This window comes from Ranitomeya imitator, chromosome 4 (assembly GCF_032444005.1).
Source record: "Ranitomeya imitator isolate aRanImi1 chromosome 4, aRanImi1.pri, whole genome shotgun sequence".
Lineage (NCBI taxonomy): Eukaryota > Metazoa > Chordata > Amphibia > Anura > Dendrobatidae > Ranitomeya > Ranitomeya imitator.
Genome location: NC_091285.1, coordinates 362,081,508 through 362,100,674, shown reverse-complemented (window position 1 = coordinate 362,100,674; position 19,167 = coordinate 362,081,508). Strand labels below are relative to the sequence as shown.

The 19,167-nt window shown below is 43.2% G+C and overlaps 1 protein-coding gene across 1 annotated transcript in view; it reads right to left on the bottom strand.

Annotated features, from left to right (window-relative positions):
• SLC26A5 (solute carrier family 26 member 5) overlaps positions 1-19,167 on the bottom strand; it is a 142,160-nt gene that overhangs the window by 11,945 nt on the left and 111,048 nt on the right. The window contains exons 14-18 of the mRNA XM_069765112.1: positions 18,357-18,426; positions 16,279-16,371; positions 16,071-16,181; positions 3,626-3,844; positions 1,023-1,077 (exon numbers count right to left, since the gene is read on the bottom strand). Of these exons, the coding sequence (XP_069621213.1) occupies positions 1,023-1,077; positions 3,626-3,844; positions 16,071-16,181; positions 16,279-16,371; positions 18,357-18,426 (548 nt within the window). The remainder of the gene's footprint in view (positions 1-1,022; positions 1,078-3,625; positions 3,845-16,070; positions 16,182-16,278; positions 16,372-18,356; positions 18,427-19,167) is intronic.

The following is a 19,167-nucleotide window of genomic DNA, read 5'->3' as shown; positions in this document are numbered from 1 at the left end:
GATGCTCACGTGGCCGCAATGAGGAGTACTTAAAAAGGGGTTTTCCCACGAACAAAAGTTGATTTTAATCAATAGATCCTGGAATAATAATAACTTCCACAATTGGATGTGTTTAAAAAAAAACGTTCCTGTGCGGAGATAATCTTATAAATGTGCCCCTGCTGTGTGCTGTGTAATGGCCGTGTCTAGTTCAGGAGCATGGTTTGATCATACCACATCACCTGAGAAGGGGGGAAGCAAAAAAGTATACAGACATTACAGCACGGGATCGCAAATGATTCTTTGAGGTAAAACATTGTTTATAAACAGGCAGGGAATGTTTTACCTGACAAAAAGAATCAGCTGCGATCTCGTGCTGTAATGTCTGTACACTCTTTTGCTTCCTCCCCTGCCCAGGAGCTGTGGTATGATCAGACCATGCTCCTGTACGGTCAGACACAGCCATTACACAGTACACAGCACGGGCGCATTTATAAGATTATCTCAGCACAGGAACATTTTATTTAGACACATCCAATTGTGGAAATTATTATTTTAAGAGCTATTAGTTAAAATCAACTTTTATTCATGGGAAAACCCCTTGAAGAGTGGCGCAGGTGTTGAGCATGCCACTAACTTCAAAGTCTTTGGGACCAAAAGGAAATAGACTAGTATATTGCTGGCCAGATCTAGTCAGCGCTATAGACAATGATTGGAGCAGCACAGTGCGTGCTTGACCTGCACTATTTTTAAACTACTCAACATAGTTGTGCAATGTAGAGGAAAGGGGAAGAGTCGCTTCGTGGCAGTCCTGTTAGCAGTAGGCAGATGTGTGTCACCAATGCTGTGGATAACTGATATTACCTTAGGAAAACCACTTTAATATACTAATCTCAGGATAAAGAAATCATGTCAAAATGATTACATTATTTACGTGTAATTTCTTACTGATTAAAAACAGAATAACACTAAATATAGGCAAGCATAAAAACTGGCACAACATGTATGTATGTACACAGAAATGATTGTGAGCCATAGCTTACCATTACAACCAGATAAGAAAAGATCAACACCAATCTCCTTGTACTCTTTGATTATCTGCAGAACAGACAAGACAGATAAACACAATTATTAGGAAACGAAACACGGGATTGTCTGGACAGTATTGTTTCAGCAGCAGAAAAAATATTTCCATAAAAACATTACAAATGTACTGCTTACGCGCAGCAATCAACAATATCAGAAGATGATTGGCGCCCAATTGTCTCAAGAAAACTCAACACTTATCAGACCCGCAAATAAGTGGGGTTCCTGCATCCTGAGATCCCCACCGATCGCCACAATTTTTTCGGGAGAAAGGAATACAAAGCTGAGTACAAACGCCAGTGGAGTGTGGATTCAATAAAAAGCATGCAATACAAAGTCTATGGCACATAGAAAAAAATTCAATAGTGCACATTTGTTTACAGAGTTAAATGCGCTGCAGACCAACAATAATTTTTCGATTCATATAGAAGATGTGATCAATAACAAACAAGGACTTTATCAGCCAGTCACTGGGTAATGATTGGGGAGGACCATTTATTGGGCCAATCATTGACATGTGTAACAGGGCCTTAACCCCTTAGTGACCACCAATACAACTTAAAACTGACCTGAGATATAAGTGAATAGAAAATACCCTGTTGCACCAGCCATGATCAGTGTTGGCACCGACCGTGGCCGTTTAACCCCTTAGATGCTGCTGTCAATAGTGACTATGGCATCTAGGTAGTTACCAAAATGTGGGGGCTCGTTCTTTCACCCAATTGGCACCCTGAGATCATAATTGTGTGGTCTTGAGGTTTGCCATGGCAATTCATTGCCAAATAACAGCCTTAGGGTCTGCTAGCTACAGCGGCTTGTGCAAAAGTTACCAACATTTAGGTGGGAAAAAGAACATTTTTCTTTCCGGTCATGCCATTTTGGATTAATTCCTGAAAAACACCCGAAGGGTTAATAAACTGCCTGAAAGCAGTGTTGAAAATGTTTTAAAATGGAATCACTTTTGCGGAACTGAATACATTCCTAAAAAATGTAGTTTTGTAAATTTACTTAAAAAATAAATTACTGCAAAAATTTGAAAGCTTCTAACATAATAAAATAGCATTTTACAGATGGTGCTGATGTAATGCAGACATGTGGGAAATGTTATTTGTTAACTATTTTGCGTGGTTTGATTATCTGGATTAAAGGGATAATTGATTAAATGAAAATTTAAAATTTTTAGATTTTTTTTGTCAAATTTCTGATATTTTTATAAATAACACAAGACATATCAACCTAAATTTACCATTTACCATAATAATAATCTTAATTTTTATATAGCGCTAACATATTACAGACTGTCCCCAATGGGGCTCACAATCTAAATTCCCTATCAGTATGTCTTTGGAATGTGGGAGGAAACCGGAGTACCCGGAGGAAACCCACGCAAACACGGAGAGAACAGACAAACTCTTTGCAGATGTTGTCCTTGGTGGGATTTGAACCCAGGACTCCATCGCTGCAAGGCTGCTGTGCACTGAGCCACCGTGCTGCCCCATATATAATGTGTCATGAAAAAGCAATCTCAGAATCACTGGGATATGCTGAAATATCCCAGAGTTAATACCGCAGAGAGTGACACATGTAGGATTTGAAAAATTTGCCTGGTCACTAAGTGGGTTCTTCAAGATTGAGATGCAATGCCCCCCAGTCATGTAATTCAAAAGGCAGCCTCTGTTAGTCACATATCAGGATGGATTGTGGTCTGAAGAAACACTGATCCTGAGACCTGTGTCTCAATGAAAGAGGGGCTGTATTGTGAACACATGTACCTCCATGAACCGAGGAGAAGGGCCGTGACATGAGAAGAAATATATCTTCTTCTTGGCTGACTGCACACAGAGGACTGAGGCTGGAGTAAAAAAAAAACAAAAAAAACTTTGTGCTTAGTCAGACGCAGAGAAGATTTGTTTCTTCTCCTGTCATAGACTTGTCCGGAAACTCCGGTATGCGTGGCTGCCATGTAGCTCTTCTGTCAGTTAATACACAAGTCTCAGGAGCTGTTTCTTCAGATTGCTGCAACCCATCCTGACACATGACTATCAATGAAAACAAGTGGTTTTAATCTATCAATAAAGAGGAACACAAGAAGAGAGAGAGCGGCACAGCTCTTAAATAAGAGAAAAAAGGTGGCACACGACCAATGTGTACAGCAGTCTGAGGGATAGAAATGGAGGTGCAATCCGCAGGAAAACAGTCCAAGAGGGATCCAACAAAAAAAAGCAGATGCACTCACCAAATGCAGTTTCAAGCGTCCTTTATTTCAGTACCAAACGGTACATACTTCACGGCACGGGGGAGAGGAAAGTGAACAAGGAGAGTGCGACAGATGAGACGACGGCAGTTTCGCGCTACATCAGAGCGCTTCTACGGGTAGAAGCGCTCTGATGTAGCGCGAAACGGCCGTCGTCTCATCTGTCGCACTCTCCTTGTTCACTTTCCTCTCCCCCGTGCCGTGAAGTATGTACCGTTTGGTACTGAAATAAAGGACGCTTGAAACTGCATTTGGTGAGTGCATCTGCTTTTTTTCTATTTTTTTTTTAATCTATCAATAACTTACAGATTTTAGTGCTTTCACGCCCACAGAATCTATAAAGTTGACAGGAGTAAAGTCCAAAATTACAGAATGAGTGTTGATGATTGGACTCATGAAATACTCTAACTCTTCAGAGGGTGAATTATGCAGATTTCTATCAGCTGATCCATTTTTCACATTTCCTGAGTCTGCGGCTGGATCATCAATCAGTTCATGTTTCACAGCCATCTCCACATCATTAGTCTGAAAAATACAAAATATTAACTGGGTAATAACTGGTAATATTTGGACTTGCACAATTTGTCCTCAATCAATGGACTCGCTCTTATCGATAGTTGCAGCAATGTTGTAATTGGAGGTCATGTTACTGCTGCAGCCAGCAACTGGATGCAATATACCACAAGAATACTTCAATAGAAATGTAAAAAGTACCGTATTTTTCGGACTATAAGACGCAATTTTTCCTTCCAAAATGTGGAGGAAAATGTGGGGTGCGTCTCATAGTTCGGATGTATGGGCTCTGGCTGTGGTGGGGAGGTGGGGGAGCGGTTTAAGTGGAGCATCAGGCCACAGGAGGCTGGAGCCAGAGAAATGAATATTCACTGCATTCCAAGCCCATGGGCGTGGAGGGCAATGCATGTTCATTTTTCAGGCATCCCTGGTATAAATGGCCCCATCCTGTTCCTGGAATGTTGGTCCCATCCTTTTTCTTATATAATTGGCCCCATCATGTTCCTGGTTTGATTGGTCCCAATCCTTTTTTTTTATAATTGGCCCCATCCTGGTCCTGGTGTGCATGGTCCCATCAGGAAAGATTAAAAAAAAAAATTACACTAACCTACACGGCGCTCCCTCGCAGTGTCCTGCTCCGGTGCCAGCAGCTGCTTAATGCTTGTAAGCAGCGCATGCCAGGGACGTCATGCACTGCTCACAAGCAGAGCACAACTGCCGGAATACTCACCGTGACCGTTCATTGCAGAGAGCGGTGAGTATCCATTCCTCTTCAGTAGCGCGCAGTGTCAGCCGCCTGCTTCCTGCTGCTGCCGGCGGTCACGTGTGCCGATACTTAAGAAAAATGAATATTCTGAACATTCGAGTGGAAACCGAATTGTAAAGGGTCAAGAGAAGCGTTATCTGAGAGATCGTGGATTAGACAGGAATGGACCAAACGTTCCAGAAGTTCAGAAACAAAAGGCAAATTAGAGACAGGTCTGTAGTTACTACACAGTTCTGGTCGAGGGATGGCTTTTCAAGTAATGGGTTTATATTGGTGTGTTTGAAGGAAGAGGGAAAGATACCAGATGAGAGAGAGGTTAAACATTTTAGTTAGATGAGTAGTGGCCAAGGAAAGGGACTGAAGGAGATGTGAGTGAATAGGGTCACTGGTGCAGATAGGAGGGTGAGAAGATGTGATTAGCCAAGTAATCTTTTCTTTCGTGACTCGTTCAAATACAGAGAATGAGCTAGATGAAATGCAGGAGAGAAGAGGATGTATAATATTAGAGGATTAGGAGAAAATGTACTGTCGGATATGGCCAATTTTTTTCTTTAAAATAATTGGCCAGATAGTCAGCGCTGAGGTTGGTTGCTTGGGCCTGAACTCTTGGACTGAGGAGAGAATGAAGAGTGTCAAAGGGTTGTTTAGGATTGTTGGATAGTGAGGTGATGAGGGTGTTCGAGTAGGCTTGTTTGAAGAGGTGAAAGGCAGAGTTGTATGTTTGAAGCATAAACTTATAATGGATGGAATCTTCGGCCAGATTACATTTTCTCCACAGACGTTCGGGGAACCTCAAGCACTGTTGGAGAAAACGTGTTTGCAGCGTGTGCCAGGGCTGCTGCCATTCGTGCCAAGTTGTTCTATGTGTAGGAGATGCAGATTCATCCAAGGCACTTTCCAGTATTTCATTATCATGTTTCAGAGCAGAGTCAGAACATGAGAGGGAGGAGATAGGGGCCAATGATGACTGCAAATTCTTCATAAGGTTAATAGCGGTTTTTCACGTGACAGGTTCCAATTAAAAACAAAGATGAGCTGCGGCCACCGGCATCAGGGGCTTATCCACAGCATACTGGAATGCTGTAGATAAGCCCCTGATGCATCCAGAAAGATGAGAAAAAGGGGTTATATTATACTCACCCAGGGGCGGTCCTGCTGCGGTCCAGGTCCGATGGGCGTCGCGGTCCGGTCCGGGGCCTCCTATCTTCTTACGATGACGTCCTCTTCTTGTCTTCACGCCACAGCTCCTGCGCAGGCGTACTTTGTCTGCCCTGTTGAGGGCAGAGCAAAGTACTGCAGTGCGCAGGTGCCGGGAAAGGTTAGAGAGGCCGCGACGCCTGTTGTGAATTCAGCTTTTGGGCTCCCTCCGGTGGTTGTAGAGGGTAATGCAGTTGTGCCTGAATTGCAGGAGTGGACATGTGTATCTACTAATTGCAGGACTGACTGGGGTATATAGCTTTGCAGGATCCTTTAGTCAGTGCCAGTTGTCCATTGTTCTTGAAGGATTCACTTCTCTGCTGGTCTCTCCAGTTTGCTGTGTTTTTCTACAAAGATAAGTCCTGGCTTTGTTTTTGCTGTCCACCTGCAGTGGACCTTATAGTTCTGTGCATTTTCATGTTTTTGTCTTGTCCAGCTTGGTCTGTGAAGGATTTTTTGCAGCCTAGCTATTTCTCTGGAGATGCATATATACCTCCCATGTCTTTAGTCAGATGTGGTGATCCGTATTTTCTTCGGTGGATATTTTCTAGTGTTTTTGTACTGACCGCATAGTACTCTGTTCTATTCTTTCTTTTTAGCTAGTATGGCCTCCTATGCTAAAATCTGATTTCATATCTGCGTATGTTTTTTCCCTCTCCTCTCACAGTCAATATTTGTGGGGGGCTATCTATCCTTTGGGGATTTTCTCTGAGGCAAGATAGGTTTCCTGTTTCTGTCTTTAGGGGTAGTTAGAGCTTAGACAGAACGAAGCTAGACTCAAATAATCAAAGAGAACCGGAATAAACCAAATGTCGAAAAAGCAGGTTCCTGAATATAGCTAAAATATAACTATATATTTAATAAACTTTCAGCCTCCAGGTAACTGCTACTGCAGTGTAAACATACCCCTACCAAGCGGTGTATTTAAGATTGCTCAAAAATCCGCAGTGATCCTATAACCATCCAAATACCCTTAAAAACGAAGCATATCGGGCAAAATATACATAGGGTCACATGCGTAGGTAAACCAGTGATACTCATCTGCCTTCTGTTGGTCACCATCTAGAGACCTGGTGCAGGTTGGGAGGCACTTTACAGGAGGATGGACCCAGAGGGAATGATACGGTGACAAGCAGAATAACCGTTGTGATGGGCCATTTAAACTCAGCACTGCACCAGGTTTGAGCAATCTTAAATACACCGCTTGGTAGGGGTATGTTTACACTGCAGTAGCAGTTACCTGGAGGCTGAAAGTTTATTAAATATATAGTCTGCTGGGGCAACATCCTGCCATATTATACAGTTCTGGTCTAGAGCCGTGAGATCTAGAGGTTACGGATTCACGGTTTCTGGACGAGTTCTGTCCAAGATACTAGTTGATTTATCCATATACTAGATATACTATCTTGGTGTGCGGTTACACGCTTATACGTTTTCATATGTGTCTTTTTGTGGTTCGTATGCACTCTGCACTTTTGTTAGCACTATATGTCTGCACTTTTTTAATCAGTAAAGAATAAAAGTTATATTTTAGCTATATTCAGGAACCTGCTTTTTCGACATGTAGTTAGATCTTAGGCTGTGCCGAGGGGTCTAGGGCGCGATAGGTACCCCCCACGGCTACTTTTAGTTGCGCTGCTAGGTTCAGGGTTTGCGGTCAGTACAGGGACCACCTTCTCCAGAGTACGTCTCATGCTGCTCCAAGGCCACCAGATCATAACAGTACAACTGGCCAACAATTAGTTAATTGCATCTCAGAAGAAGGGTGGAAAGATTTTGAACCATTTTTTTTCCTTAGCCTGTTTGGTCTGTTCCTCCCTCTTTACCTCTGGGTGGCTACGGAGTCTAGTATTAACATGAATGTTCAGGAGTTAGTTTCTCGGGTGGATCAGCTTGCTGCTAGGGTACAGGGTATTTCAAATTTCATTGTTCAAACTCCTGCCTTAGAACCTAAGATTCCCACTCCTGATTTATTCTTTGGTGACAGATCCAAAATTTTGAGTTTCAAAAATAACTGTAAACTGTTTTTTGCATTAAGACCCCGGTCTTCTGGTGATCCTATTCAGCAGGTTAAAATCATATCTCTGCTGCGTGGTGACCCACAGGATTGGGCATTTTCCCTGGAATCTGGCAATCCTGCTTTGCTTAATGTTGATTCGTTCTTTCAGGCATTGGGGTTGTTGTGTGATGAGCCTAATTCTGTGGATCAGGCTGAGAAAATCTTGTTAGCCTTGTGTCAAGGTCAAGAAGCGGCAGAATTGTATTGCCAGAAATTTAGAAAATGGTCTGTACTGACTAAATGGAATGAGGATGCCTTGGCGGCAATTTTCAGAAAGGGTCTTTCTGAATCCATAAAAGATGTTATGGTGGGGTTCCCCACGCCTGCTGGTCTGAGTGATTCTATGTCTCTGGCCATTCAGATTGATCGGCGCTTGCGCGAGCGCAGAATTGTGCACACTGTGGCGCTGTCCTCTGAGCAGAGTCCTGATCCTAAGCAGTGTGATAGGATTATATCTAGAGTTGAACGTCAAACATTCAGGCATCAGAATAGGTTGTGTTTTTACTGCGGCGATTCTGCTCATGTTATTTCTGATTGCCCTAGGCGTACTAAGAGAATCGCTAGTTCTGTTGTCATCAGTACTATACAACCTAAATTTCTGTTATCTGTGACCTTGATCTGCTCATTATCATTTTCTGTCATGGCATTTGTGGATTCAGGCGCCGCTCTGAACTTAATGGACTTAGAATTTGCCAGACGTTGTGGTTTTCCCTTGCAGCCTTTGCAGAACCCTATTCCTTTGAGGGGCATTGATGCTACACCGTTGGCTAAAAATAAACCTCAGTTTTGGACACAGCTGACCATGCGCATGGCGCCAGCCCATCAGGAAGATTGTCGTTTTCTGGTGTTGCATAATTTGCATGATGATATTGTGCTGGGTTTTCCATAGTTGCAGCTACATAATCCGGTGCTAGATTGGAAATCCATGTCTGTGACTAGTTGGGGTTGTCAGGGGGTTCATGATCAGGTTCCTTTGATGTCAATCTCATCTTCCCCCTCTTCTGAAGTTCCTGAGTTTTTGTCTGACTTCCAGGATGTATTCGATGAGCCCAAATCCAGTTCCCTTCCACCGCATAGGGACTGTGATTGTGCTATTGATGTGATTCCAGGTTGTAAGTTCCCTAAGGGCCGACTTTTCAACCTGTCTGTGCCTGAACATACCGCCATGCGGAGCTATATTAAGGAGTCTTTGGAGAAAGGGCATATTCAGCCATCTTCTTCACCGTTGGGAGCGGGGTTCTTTTTTGTTGCCAAGGATGGCTCCTTGAGACCCTGTATTGATTATCGCCTCTTGAATAAGATCACGGTCAAATTTCAATACCGCTTGCCTTTGCTTACTGATTTGTTTGCTAGGATTAAGGGGGCTAGCTGGTTTACTAAGATTGACCTTCGAGGGGCATATAATCTTATTCGTATCAAGCAGGGTGACGAATGGAAAACTGCATTTAATACGCCTGAAGGCAATTTTGAATACCTTGTGATGCCATTCGGACTCTCTAATGCCCCATCTGTGTTCCAATCCTTCATGCATGATATCTTTCGGAGTTATCTTGATAAATTCATGGTTGTATATTTGGATGATATTTTGATTTTTTCCAATGATTGGGAGTCTCATGTGAAACAGGTCAGGATGGTATTTCATATCCTTCGTAATAATGCTTTATTTGTGAAGGGGTCAAAGTGCCTCTTTGGAGTGCAGAAAGGTTTCTTTTTTGGGTTTCATTTTTTCTCCCTCATCTATAGAAATGGATCCGGTTAAGGTTCAGGCCATTCATGATTGGATTCAGCCCACATCTGTGAAGAGCCTTCAGAAATTCTTGGGCTTTGCTAATTTTTATCGTCGTTTCATTGCCAACTTCTCCAGTGTGGTTAAACCTCTGACCGATTTGACCAAGAAAGGCGCTGATGTGATGAATTGGTCCTCTGCGGCTGTTTCTGCCTTTCAGGAGCTTAAACGCCGATTTACTTCTGCCCCTGTGTTGCGTCAGCCAGATGTTTCTCTTCCATTTCAGGTTGAGGTTGACTCGTCTGAGATTGGGGCAGGGGCCGTTTTGTCTCAGAGGAATTTTGATGGTTCCTTGATGAAACAGTGTGCCTTCTTTTCTCGGAAGTTTTCGCCTGCGGAACGCAATTATGATGTCGGCAATCGGGAGTTGTTGGCTATGAAGTGGGCATTTGAGGAGTGGCGACATAGGCTTGAGGGGGCCAAGCACCGTATTTTGGTCCTGACCGATCATAAGAATCTGATTTACCTGGAGTCTGCCAAACGGCTGAATCCTAGACAGGCTCGATGGTCCCTGTTTTTCTCCCGTTTTGATTTTGTGGTCTCGTACATTCCTGGTACTAAGAATGTTAAGGCGGATGCCCTCTCTAGGAGTTTTTTTCCTGATTCCCATGGGGTTCTTGAGCTGGTCGGCATTTTGAAGGAAGGGGTGATTCTTTCTGCCATCTCCCCTGATTTGCGACGGGTTCTTCAAGAATTTCAGGCTGATAAGCCTGACCGCTGTCCTGTGGGGAAACTGTTTGTTCCTGATAGATGGACTAGTAAAGTGATTTCTGAGGTTCATTGTTCTGTGTTGGTTGGCCATCCTGGGATTTTTGGTACCAGAGATTTGGTTGGTAGGTCCTTTTGGTGGCCTTCTTTGTCACGGGATGTGTGTTCTTTTGTGCAGTCCTGTGGGATTTGTGCGCGGGCTAAGCCTTGCTGTTCCAGCGCTAGTGGGTTGCTTTTGCCATTGTCGGTCCCTGAGAGACCTTGGACGCATATATTTCTATGGATTTTATTTCCGATCTTCCTGTTTCCCAAAGAATGTCGGTTATCTGGGTTGTCTGTGACCGATTTTCTAAGATGGTTCATTTGGTGCCTTTGCCTAAATTGCCTTCTTCTGATTTGGTTCCGTTGTTTTTTCAGCATGTGGTACGTTTGCATGGTATTCCGGAGAATATTGTGTCCGACAGAGGTTCCCAGTTTAAGTAAATAAGGCAGCACACTGCAGCGCTAAAACCTGCAAACTTGAAACACGAAATTTGAACTGCATTACTGCACTAGAAATATGAAAAATGAGAGCGTTTAGCGCATAAAAATGGCCAATTTTATGTGTACCTGGTAGCCCCTTTACGGCATCTCTCTTATACCAGGTCCTACACTTGCCTTACCTCGCTGAGAATAAACGTCTCCATCTGAATGGGTACATGTGAAACCTCTTCCTAGACTAAAATTCTCTCTCTCTGTGGAGGGGTATTGGACCTGCTGTAATTAAAACACCTGAGGCTAGGAGGCGGAGTGCACGATCAGCAGGCTAAAGAACACATTTCAAAAACCTGACCGGCACATCCAAACATAGACTAAGTGTGAACAGGTGCTGAACCTAGAGTCGCCAACTCGTATATAGTTAAGTAAATACTATATACGAGTTGGCGACTCTAGGTTCAGCACCTGTTCACACATAGTCTATGTTTGGATGTGCCGGTCAGGTTTTTGAAATGTATTCTTTAGCCTGCTGATCGTGCACTCCACCTCCTAGTTTTTAGTCTAGGAAAAGGTTTCACATGTACCCATTCAGATGGAGACGTTTATTCTCAGCGAGGTAAGGCAAGTGTAGGACCTGGTATAAGAGAGATGCCGTAAAGGGGCTACCAGGTACACATAAAATTGGCCATTTTTATGCGCTAAACGCTCTCATTTTTCATATTTTTAGTGCAGTAATGCAGTTCAAATTTCGTGTTTCAAGTTTGCAGGTTTTAGTGCTGCAGTGTGCTGCCTTATTTACTTAACAATATACGAGTTGGCGACTCTAGGTTCAGCACCTGTTCACACTTAGTCTATGTTTGGATGTGCCAGTCAGGTTTTTGAAGAGGTTACCAGTTTGTTTCTAGGTTTTGGCGGGCCTTTTGTGCCAAGCTGGGCATTGATTTGTCTTTTCCCTCTGCATTTCATCCTCAGACAAATGGCCAGACTGAGCGAACTAATCAGACCTTGGAGACCTATTTGAGATGCTTTGTGTCTGCTGATCAGTATGATGGGTGGCTTTTTTGCCATTGGCCGAGTTTGCACTTAATAATCGGGCTAGTTCGGCTACTTTGGTTTCGCCTTTTTTTGCAATTTTGGTTTTCATCCTCGTTTTTCTTCTGGGCAGGTTGAGCCTTCTGACCTTCCTGGTGTGGATTCTGTGGTCGACAGGTTGCAGCAGATTTGGGCTTATGTGGTGGACAATTTGGTGCTGTCTCAGGAGGAGGCTCAGCATTTTGCAAACCGTCGTCGGTGTGTTGGTTCCCGGCTTCGGGTTGGTGATCTGGTTTGGTTATCTTCCCGTCATGTTCCTATGAAGGTTTCTTCCCCTAAGTTTAAGCCTCGATTTATTGGTCCTTATAGGATTTCTGAGATTATTAATCCGGTGTCCTTTCGCCTGGCGCTTCCGGCCTCGTTTGCTATTCATAATGTCTTCCATAAACCTTTGTTGCGGAAATATGTGGAGCCCGTTGTTCCCTCTGTTGATCCTCCGGCCCCTGTATTGGTCGATGGGGAGTTGGAATATGTTGTTGAGAAGATTTTGGATTCTCGTTTTTCGAGGCGGAAGCTTCAGTACCTTGTCAAGTGGAAAGGTTATGGCCAGGAGGATAATTCTTGGGTTTCTGCCTCTGATGTCCATGCCGTTGATTTGGTTCGTGCCTTTCATCGGGCTCATCCTGATCGCCTGGGGGCTCTGGTGAGGGTTTGGTGACCCTTCCTCAAGGGGGGTACTGTTGTGAATTCAGCTTTTGGGCTCCCTCCGGTGGTTGTAGAGGGTAATGCAGTTGTGCCTGAATTGCAGGAGTGGACATGTGTATCTACTAATTGCAGGATTGACTGGGGTATATAGCTTTGCAGGATCCTTTAGTCAGTGCCAGTTGTCCATTGTTCTTGAAGGATTCACTTCTCTGCTGGTCTCTGCAGTTAGCTGTGTTTTTATACAAAGATAAGTCCTGGCTTTGTTTTTGCTGTCCACCTGCAGTGGACCTTATAGTTCTGTGCATTTTCATGTTTTTGTCTTGTCCAGCTTGGTCTGTGAAGGATTTTTTGCAGCCTAGTTATTTCTCTGGAGATGCAGATATACCTCCCATGTCTTTAGTCAGATGTGGTGATCCGTATTTTCTGCGGTGGATATTTTCTAGTGTTTTTGTACTGACTGCATAGTACTCTGTTCTATTCTTTCTTTTTAGCTAGTATGGCCTCCTATGCTAAAATCTGATTTCATATCTGCGTATGTTTTTTCCCTCTCCTCTCACAGTCAATATTTGTGGGGGGCTATCTATCCTTTGGGGATTTTCTCTGAGGCAAGATAGGTTTCCTGTTTCTGTCTTTAGGGGTAGTTAGATCTTAGGCTGTGCCGAGGGGTCTAGGGAGCGATAGGTACCCCCCACGGCTACTTTTAGTTGCGCTGCTAGGTTCAGGGTTTGCGGTCAGTACAGGGACCACCTTCTCCAGAGTACGTCTCATGCTGCTCCAAGGCCACCAGATCATAACAGACGCCCATCGGACCCGGACCGCAGCGGGACCTCCCCTGGGTGATTATAACATAACTTCTTTTTCTCATCTTTCAGGATACATTGGGGGCTTATATACAGTATTACAGAATGCTGTAGATAAGCGCCTGATGCCGGTTGCCGCAGCTCATCTTCGATTTTTGGGGTGACAGGTTCCCTTTAAGTGATGCAATCAATATAAATTGTTATAATATATTAAACTAACTAGATGGTGGCCCGATTCTAACGCATCGGGTATTCTAGAATATGCATGTCCACATAGTATATTGCACAGCCCACGTAGTATATTGCCCAGCCACGTAGTATATTGCCCAGCCACGTAGTATATTGCCCAGCCACATAGTATATTGCCCAGCCACGTAGTATATTGCCCAGCCACGTAGTATATTGCCCAGCCACGTAGTATATTGCTCAGTCACGTAGTATATTGCCCAGTCACGTAGTATATTGCCCAGTCACGTAGTATATTGCCCACTTACGTAGTATATTGCACAGCGACGTAGTATATTGCACAGCCACGTAGTATATTGCCCAGCCACGTAGTATATTGCCCAGCCACGTAGTATATTGCCCGCCACGTAGTATATTGCCCAGCCACGTAGTATATTGCCCAGCCACGTAGTATATTGCCCAGCCACGTAGTATATTGCCCAGTCACGTAGTATATTGCCCAGTCACGTAGTATATTGCCCACTTACGTAGTATATTGCACAGCGACGTAGTATATTGCCCAGCAACGTAGTATATTGCCCAGCCACGTAGTATATTGCCCAGCCACGTAGTATATTGCCCAGCCACGTAGTATATTGCCCAGCCACGTAGTATATTGCCCAGCCACGTAGTATATTGCCCAGTCACGTAGTATATTGCCCAGCCATGTAGTATATTGCCCAGCCACATAGTATATTGCCCAGTCACGTAGTATATTGCCCAGCCACATAGTATATTGCACAGCGACAGAGTATACAGCACAGAGCCATGTAGTATACAGACTTAAAATAAAAAATAAACATATACTCACCCTCCGTTGAAGTTCTGGCCCCGGGTGCGGTGCATGCGGCAGCTTCCGGTCCCAGGGTTGGTATGGGCGCAGGACCTGTGATGACGTCACGGTCACATGACCGTGACGTCATGGCAGGTCTTTCTCGCAGGACCTGTGATGACGTTGCGGTCACATGACTGTAACGTCATGGCAGGTCCTTGTCGCATACCATCCTTGCCACTGGAACCTGCCGCTTGCATGGAGCGGTCACGGGAGCGTCGCGAGGAGCGGGAAAGGCGCCGGAATGTGAGTATATGATGATTTTTTTTTTATTATTATTATTTTTAACATTAGATCTTTTTACTATTGAGGCTACATATGCAGCCTCAATAGTAAAAAAGTTGGTCCCACAGGGTTAATAGCAGCGTTAATGGAGTGCGTTACACCGCGGCATAACGCGGTCCATTAGCGCTGCCATTAACCCTGTGCGGGCACTGACTGCGGGCAGGAAGGAGCGGCCATGTTGACGCCGGACTGCGCCCGTCGCTGATTGGTCGTGGCAATGGTCGTGGGCGTTTTGCCACGACCAATCAGCGACTTGGATTTCCATGACAGACAGAGGCCGCGACCAATGAATATCCGTGACAGAAAGAAGGAAAGACAGAAGGACAGACAGAAAGACTGAAGTGACCCTTGGACAATTATATAGTAGATATGTTAATATTAATATTGAGCACAGTTAATTTCGCTTATTGGTTCGGCATTCCACAACAGTCACGTTCTCTCATGTGGCCCCTCACAAAAATTAATTGCCTGCCCCAGCTTTGGATAGATCATAATAAAACTTCATTAACATTTACATATTCAAGTCAGTAAAAAAAATCTACAGTAAATTCCCCAGCTAAACTGGAACTCTTAGGCTATGTGCACACGTTCAGGTTTTCTCGCAGAAAATTTCTGAGAAAAAACTGACATTTTCTGCAAGAAATCCTCAAGAAATCTGCATGCAGTTTTGCCGCGGTTTTGCCGCGGTTTTTTCCGGACACTTCCCAATGCATTTTGTAGTGGGAAATCCGCAAAATTAATGAACATGCTGCGGTTTTTACCGCGATGCGTTTTTTTCGCGGAAAAAAATGCATCATGTGCACAAAACATGCGGAATTAATTCTAAATGATGGGATGCTTATTGTATGCGGGGTTTTTTGCGGTTTTATATCGTTTTTATCGGGAAAAAAATGCTAAATAACTGCAACGTGTGCACACAGCCTAACTCAAAAAACAGAACTACAGTCTCTAAAAACACACATCAAGAAACCCATCATCAGAACATTCACTGCTTTAACCCTTCAACATTTGTGAGACATTCCAGAATACTTTACAGACCAGAATATTTCAGTCCCTGCAGTCCTAAACGGTATATTGTACTATAACCAGTATGGTTGACACTGAGGTTGTGGAAGGCCATGTTATGTTGCTATTAACATGTCTCAATGATTTTGGAGGTTACAACGCAGCTACTCATATGCCCCTGCAGTAAAACTATAGTTGAAGGTATAGGGTCTCAATAAAAGGGGTATTCTTAAAATTGAAATGTATCTAGTAACCATGGGAAAAGGTATAACTTTCAATTTTGGGAATAACTCTTTTATTCCTCCTGGTTGGTTGAGACTTGTGTAGGAACAATCATCATCCTGGTATATCAGTGACTTACAAGCTTTAACACTGCTCTTCTTTCACTTTTACTCGATTTCTTCATTTCCTTGGCATGTCTCTTCAGGGCCTTTTTCTTTGCAATCAATATTGCACCAGGATCAATTCCAGTCTTGAAAAAAATACATAAAAAAACTGCACAATAAAATATTTGCTTTTAAGCTGCATTGTATAATTTAATCAATTTATAGTTAGTTATATATATCTACCTTTTTCTTTAGTGCGGAGACATAAAGATCACTGTTGGCAAAGTATAAAGATGTGTTGGCCTGGAATATCTTTATTCCTGGGTATTGTTTAATCTAGAAATATTAAAACATTAACATTTGCAAGAATTAAAAAAATAGTCCCTTTGGTCATTATTACAGAGACTATTATACAGCACAGTGTTATGGAGGCATTATTTATAGCATAAAATGCCGACATAATATGGCATCCAATGGAATATGGCACTTTTTTGTATGAAAAATGAGGCATACGGAACAGTGTAGATTTTAAAACATCCATGAATGCCATGCTATAGGTTTGCAATGTGCGGAACATGTACAGCAGATACAGTCATGGCCAAAAGTATTGACACCCCTGCAATTCTGTCAGATAATACTCATTTTCTTCCTGAAAATGATTACAAACACAAATTCTTTGTTATTATTATTATCTTCATTTAATTTGTCTTAAATGAAAAAACACAAAAAGAATTGTCCTAAAGTCAAATTGGATATAATTCCACACCAAACATAAAAAAGGGGGTGGACAAAAGTATTGGCACTGTTCGAAAAATCATGTGATGCTTCTCTAATTTGTGTAATTAACAGCACTTGTAACTTACCTGTGGCACCTAACAGGTGTTGGCAATAAATAAATCACACTTGCAGCCAGTTGACATGGATTAAAGTTGACTCAACCTCTGTCCTTTGTACTTGTGTGTACCACATTGAGCATGGAGAAAAGAAAGAAGACCAAAGAACTGTCTGAGGACTTGAGAAACCAAATTGTGAGGAAGCATAAGCAATCTCAAGGCTACAAGTCCATCTCCAAAGACCTGAATGTTCCTGTGTCTACCGTGCACAGTGTCATCAAGAAGTTTAAAGCCCATGGCACTGTGGCTAACCTCCCTAGATGTGGACGGAAAAGAAAAATTGACAAGAGATTTCAACGCAAGGTTGTGCGGATGTTGGATAAAGAACCTCGACTAACATCCAAAAAGTTCAAGCTGCCCTACAGTCCGAGGGTACAACAGTGTCAACCCGTACTATCCGTCGGCGTCTGAATGAAAAGGGACTGTATGGTAGGAGACCCAGGAAGACCCCACTTCTTACCAAGAGACATAAAAAAGTCAGGCTGGAGTTTGCCAAAACTTACCTGAAAAAGCCTAAAACGTTTTGGAAGAATGTTCACTGGTCAGATGAGACAAAAGTAGAGCTTTTTGGGCAAAGGCATCAACATAGAGTTTACAGGAGAAAAAAAAAGAGGCCATCAAAGAAAAGAACACGGTCCCTAACATGGCGGAGGTTCCCTGATGTTTTGGGGTTGCTTTGCTGCCTCTGGCACTGGACTGCTTGATTGTGTGCATGGCATTATGAAGTCTGAAGACTACCAACAAATTTTGCAGCATAATGTAGGGCCCAGTGTGAGAAAGCTGGGTCTCCCTCAGACGTCATGGGTCTTCCAGCAGGACAATGACCCAAAACACACTTCAAAAAGCACTAGAAAATGGTTTGAGAGAAAGCACTGGAGACTTCTAAGGTGGCCAGCAATGAGTCCAGACCTGAATCCCATAGAACACCTGTGGAGAGATCTAAAAATGGCAGTTTGGAGAAGGCACCTTCAAATATCAGGGACCTGGAGCAGTTTGCCAAAGAAGAATGGTCTAAAATTCCAGCAGAGCATTGTAAGAAACTCATTGATGGTTACCGGAAGCGGTTGGTCGCAGTTATTTTGGCTAAAGGTTGTGCAACCAAGTATTAGGCTGAGGGTGCCAATACTTTTGTCTGGCCCATTTTTGGAGTTTTGTGTGAAATGATCAATGTTTTGCTTTTTGCTTCTCTTTTGTGTTTTTTCATTTAAGACAAATTAAATGAAGATAATACCAAAGAATTTGTGTTTGCAATCATTTTCAGGAAGAAACTGAGTATTATCTGACAGAATTGCAGGGGTGTCAATACTTTTGGCCATGACTGTACATGGTATGGTGTCTGTACAGGGGCTAAAAATTAGACAATTTGAAATATTACGTTTATGACAGTTCTGGTTGCTCTAAGGCTGCACAAAGGATTAATATCCATACCTCCTCATATTCTTCTATATCACAATATATATCCGTATTTGGTACCTGTCCAAGAATTCTGTACTGTGAACTGAAAAGAGAAAAAGGCAGAGTCATCTGAAGTTACACGAACATCAAAGGAAAGTGAACAGTTCCCAATCCCAGAATATTCATAGATGGCAAATTCAGCAGCGCTAACAGAACCTCTGGTACACACTGGCACCCACCCATATACATGTAGACTTGATTGTCTGGTCTTAAGCTACAGTTCTGAAGTCACTATGTTACTGTAGACTTGTGAAACCATCCATTGCGCGCACTGCATGATGTGAGGATTCTCCGCTGATGGGAGCAGGCAGCCATGTGCAATATGCGTACTTCCGTCCACATTCCGACTAGACTGTTTCCGGCCTTGCGCACTACACTTCTATTGAGCGAGGCCACGCCCATCTAGTTGGAATGTGGCTAGGAGTATGCATATTGCGCACTTATGGTCACATGACTGCCTGCTCCCAGCGCCAAACAATCCTCACAGCATGCAGTGCACGCGAAGTGACAATTCACAAGTCTGCAGTCACAATCGTAGTTTAAGACTGGACAACCCCTTTAGTGTGTATAGGGCCTTTATTCTGGTATTCGATTTTCTACACTGACAATTATGGTTTCTTGTCAGTCAGAAAGGAAACCACTTGGCACCACCGTCTTCTTTCCATAAATGCCTGATGATATACACAGATATAGCACATACACATAGCTAGCTGCTGTGATGATCACTGGTGCTCGGTCATTATAATAAAAGTCACTGAAAGTCCCAAGTAGTAGAAGAGAAGAT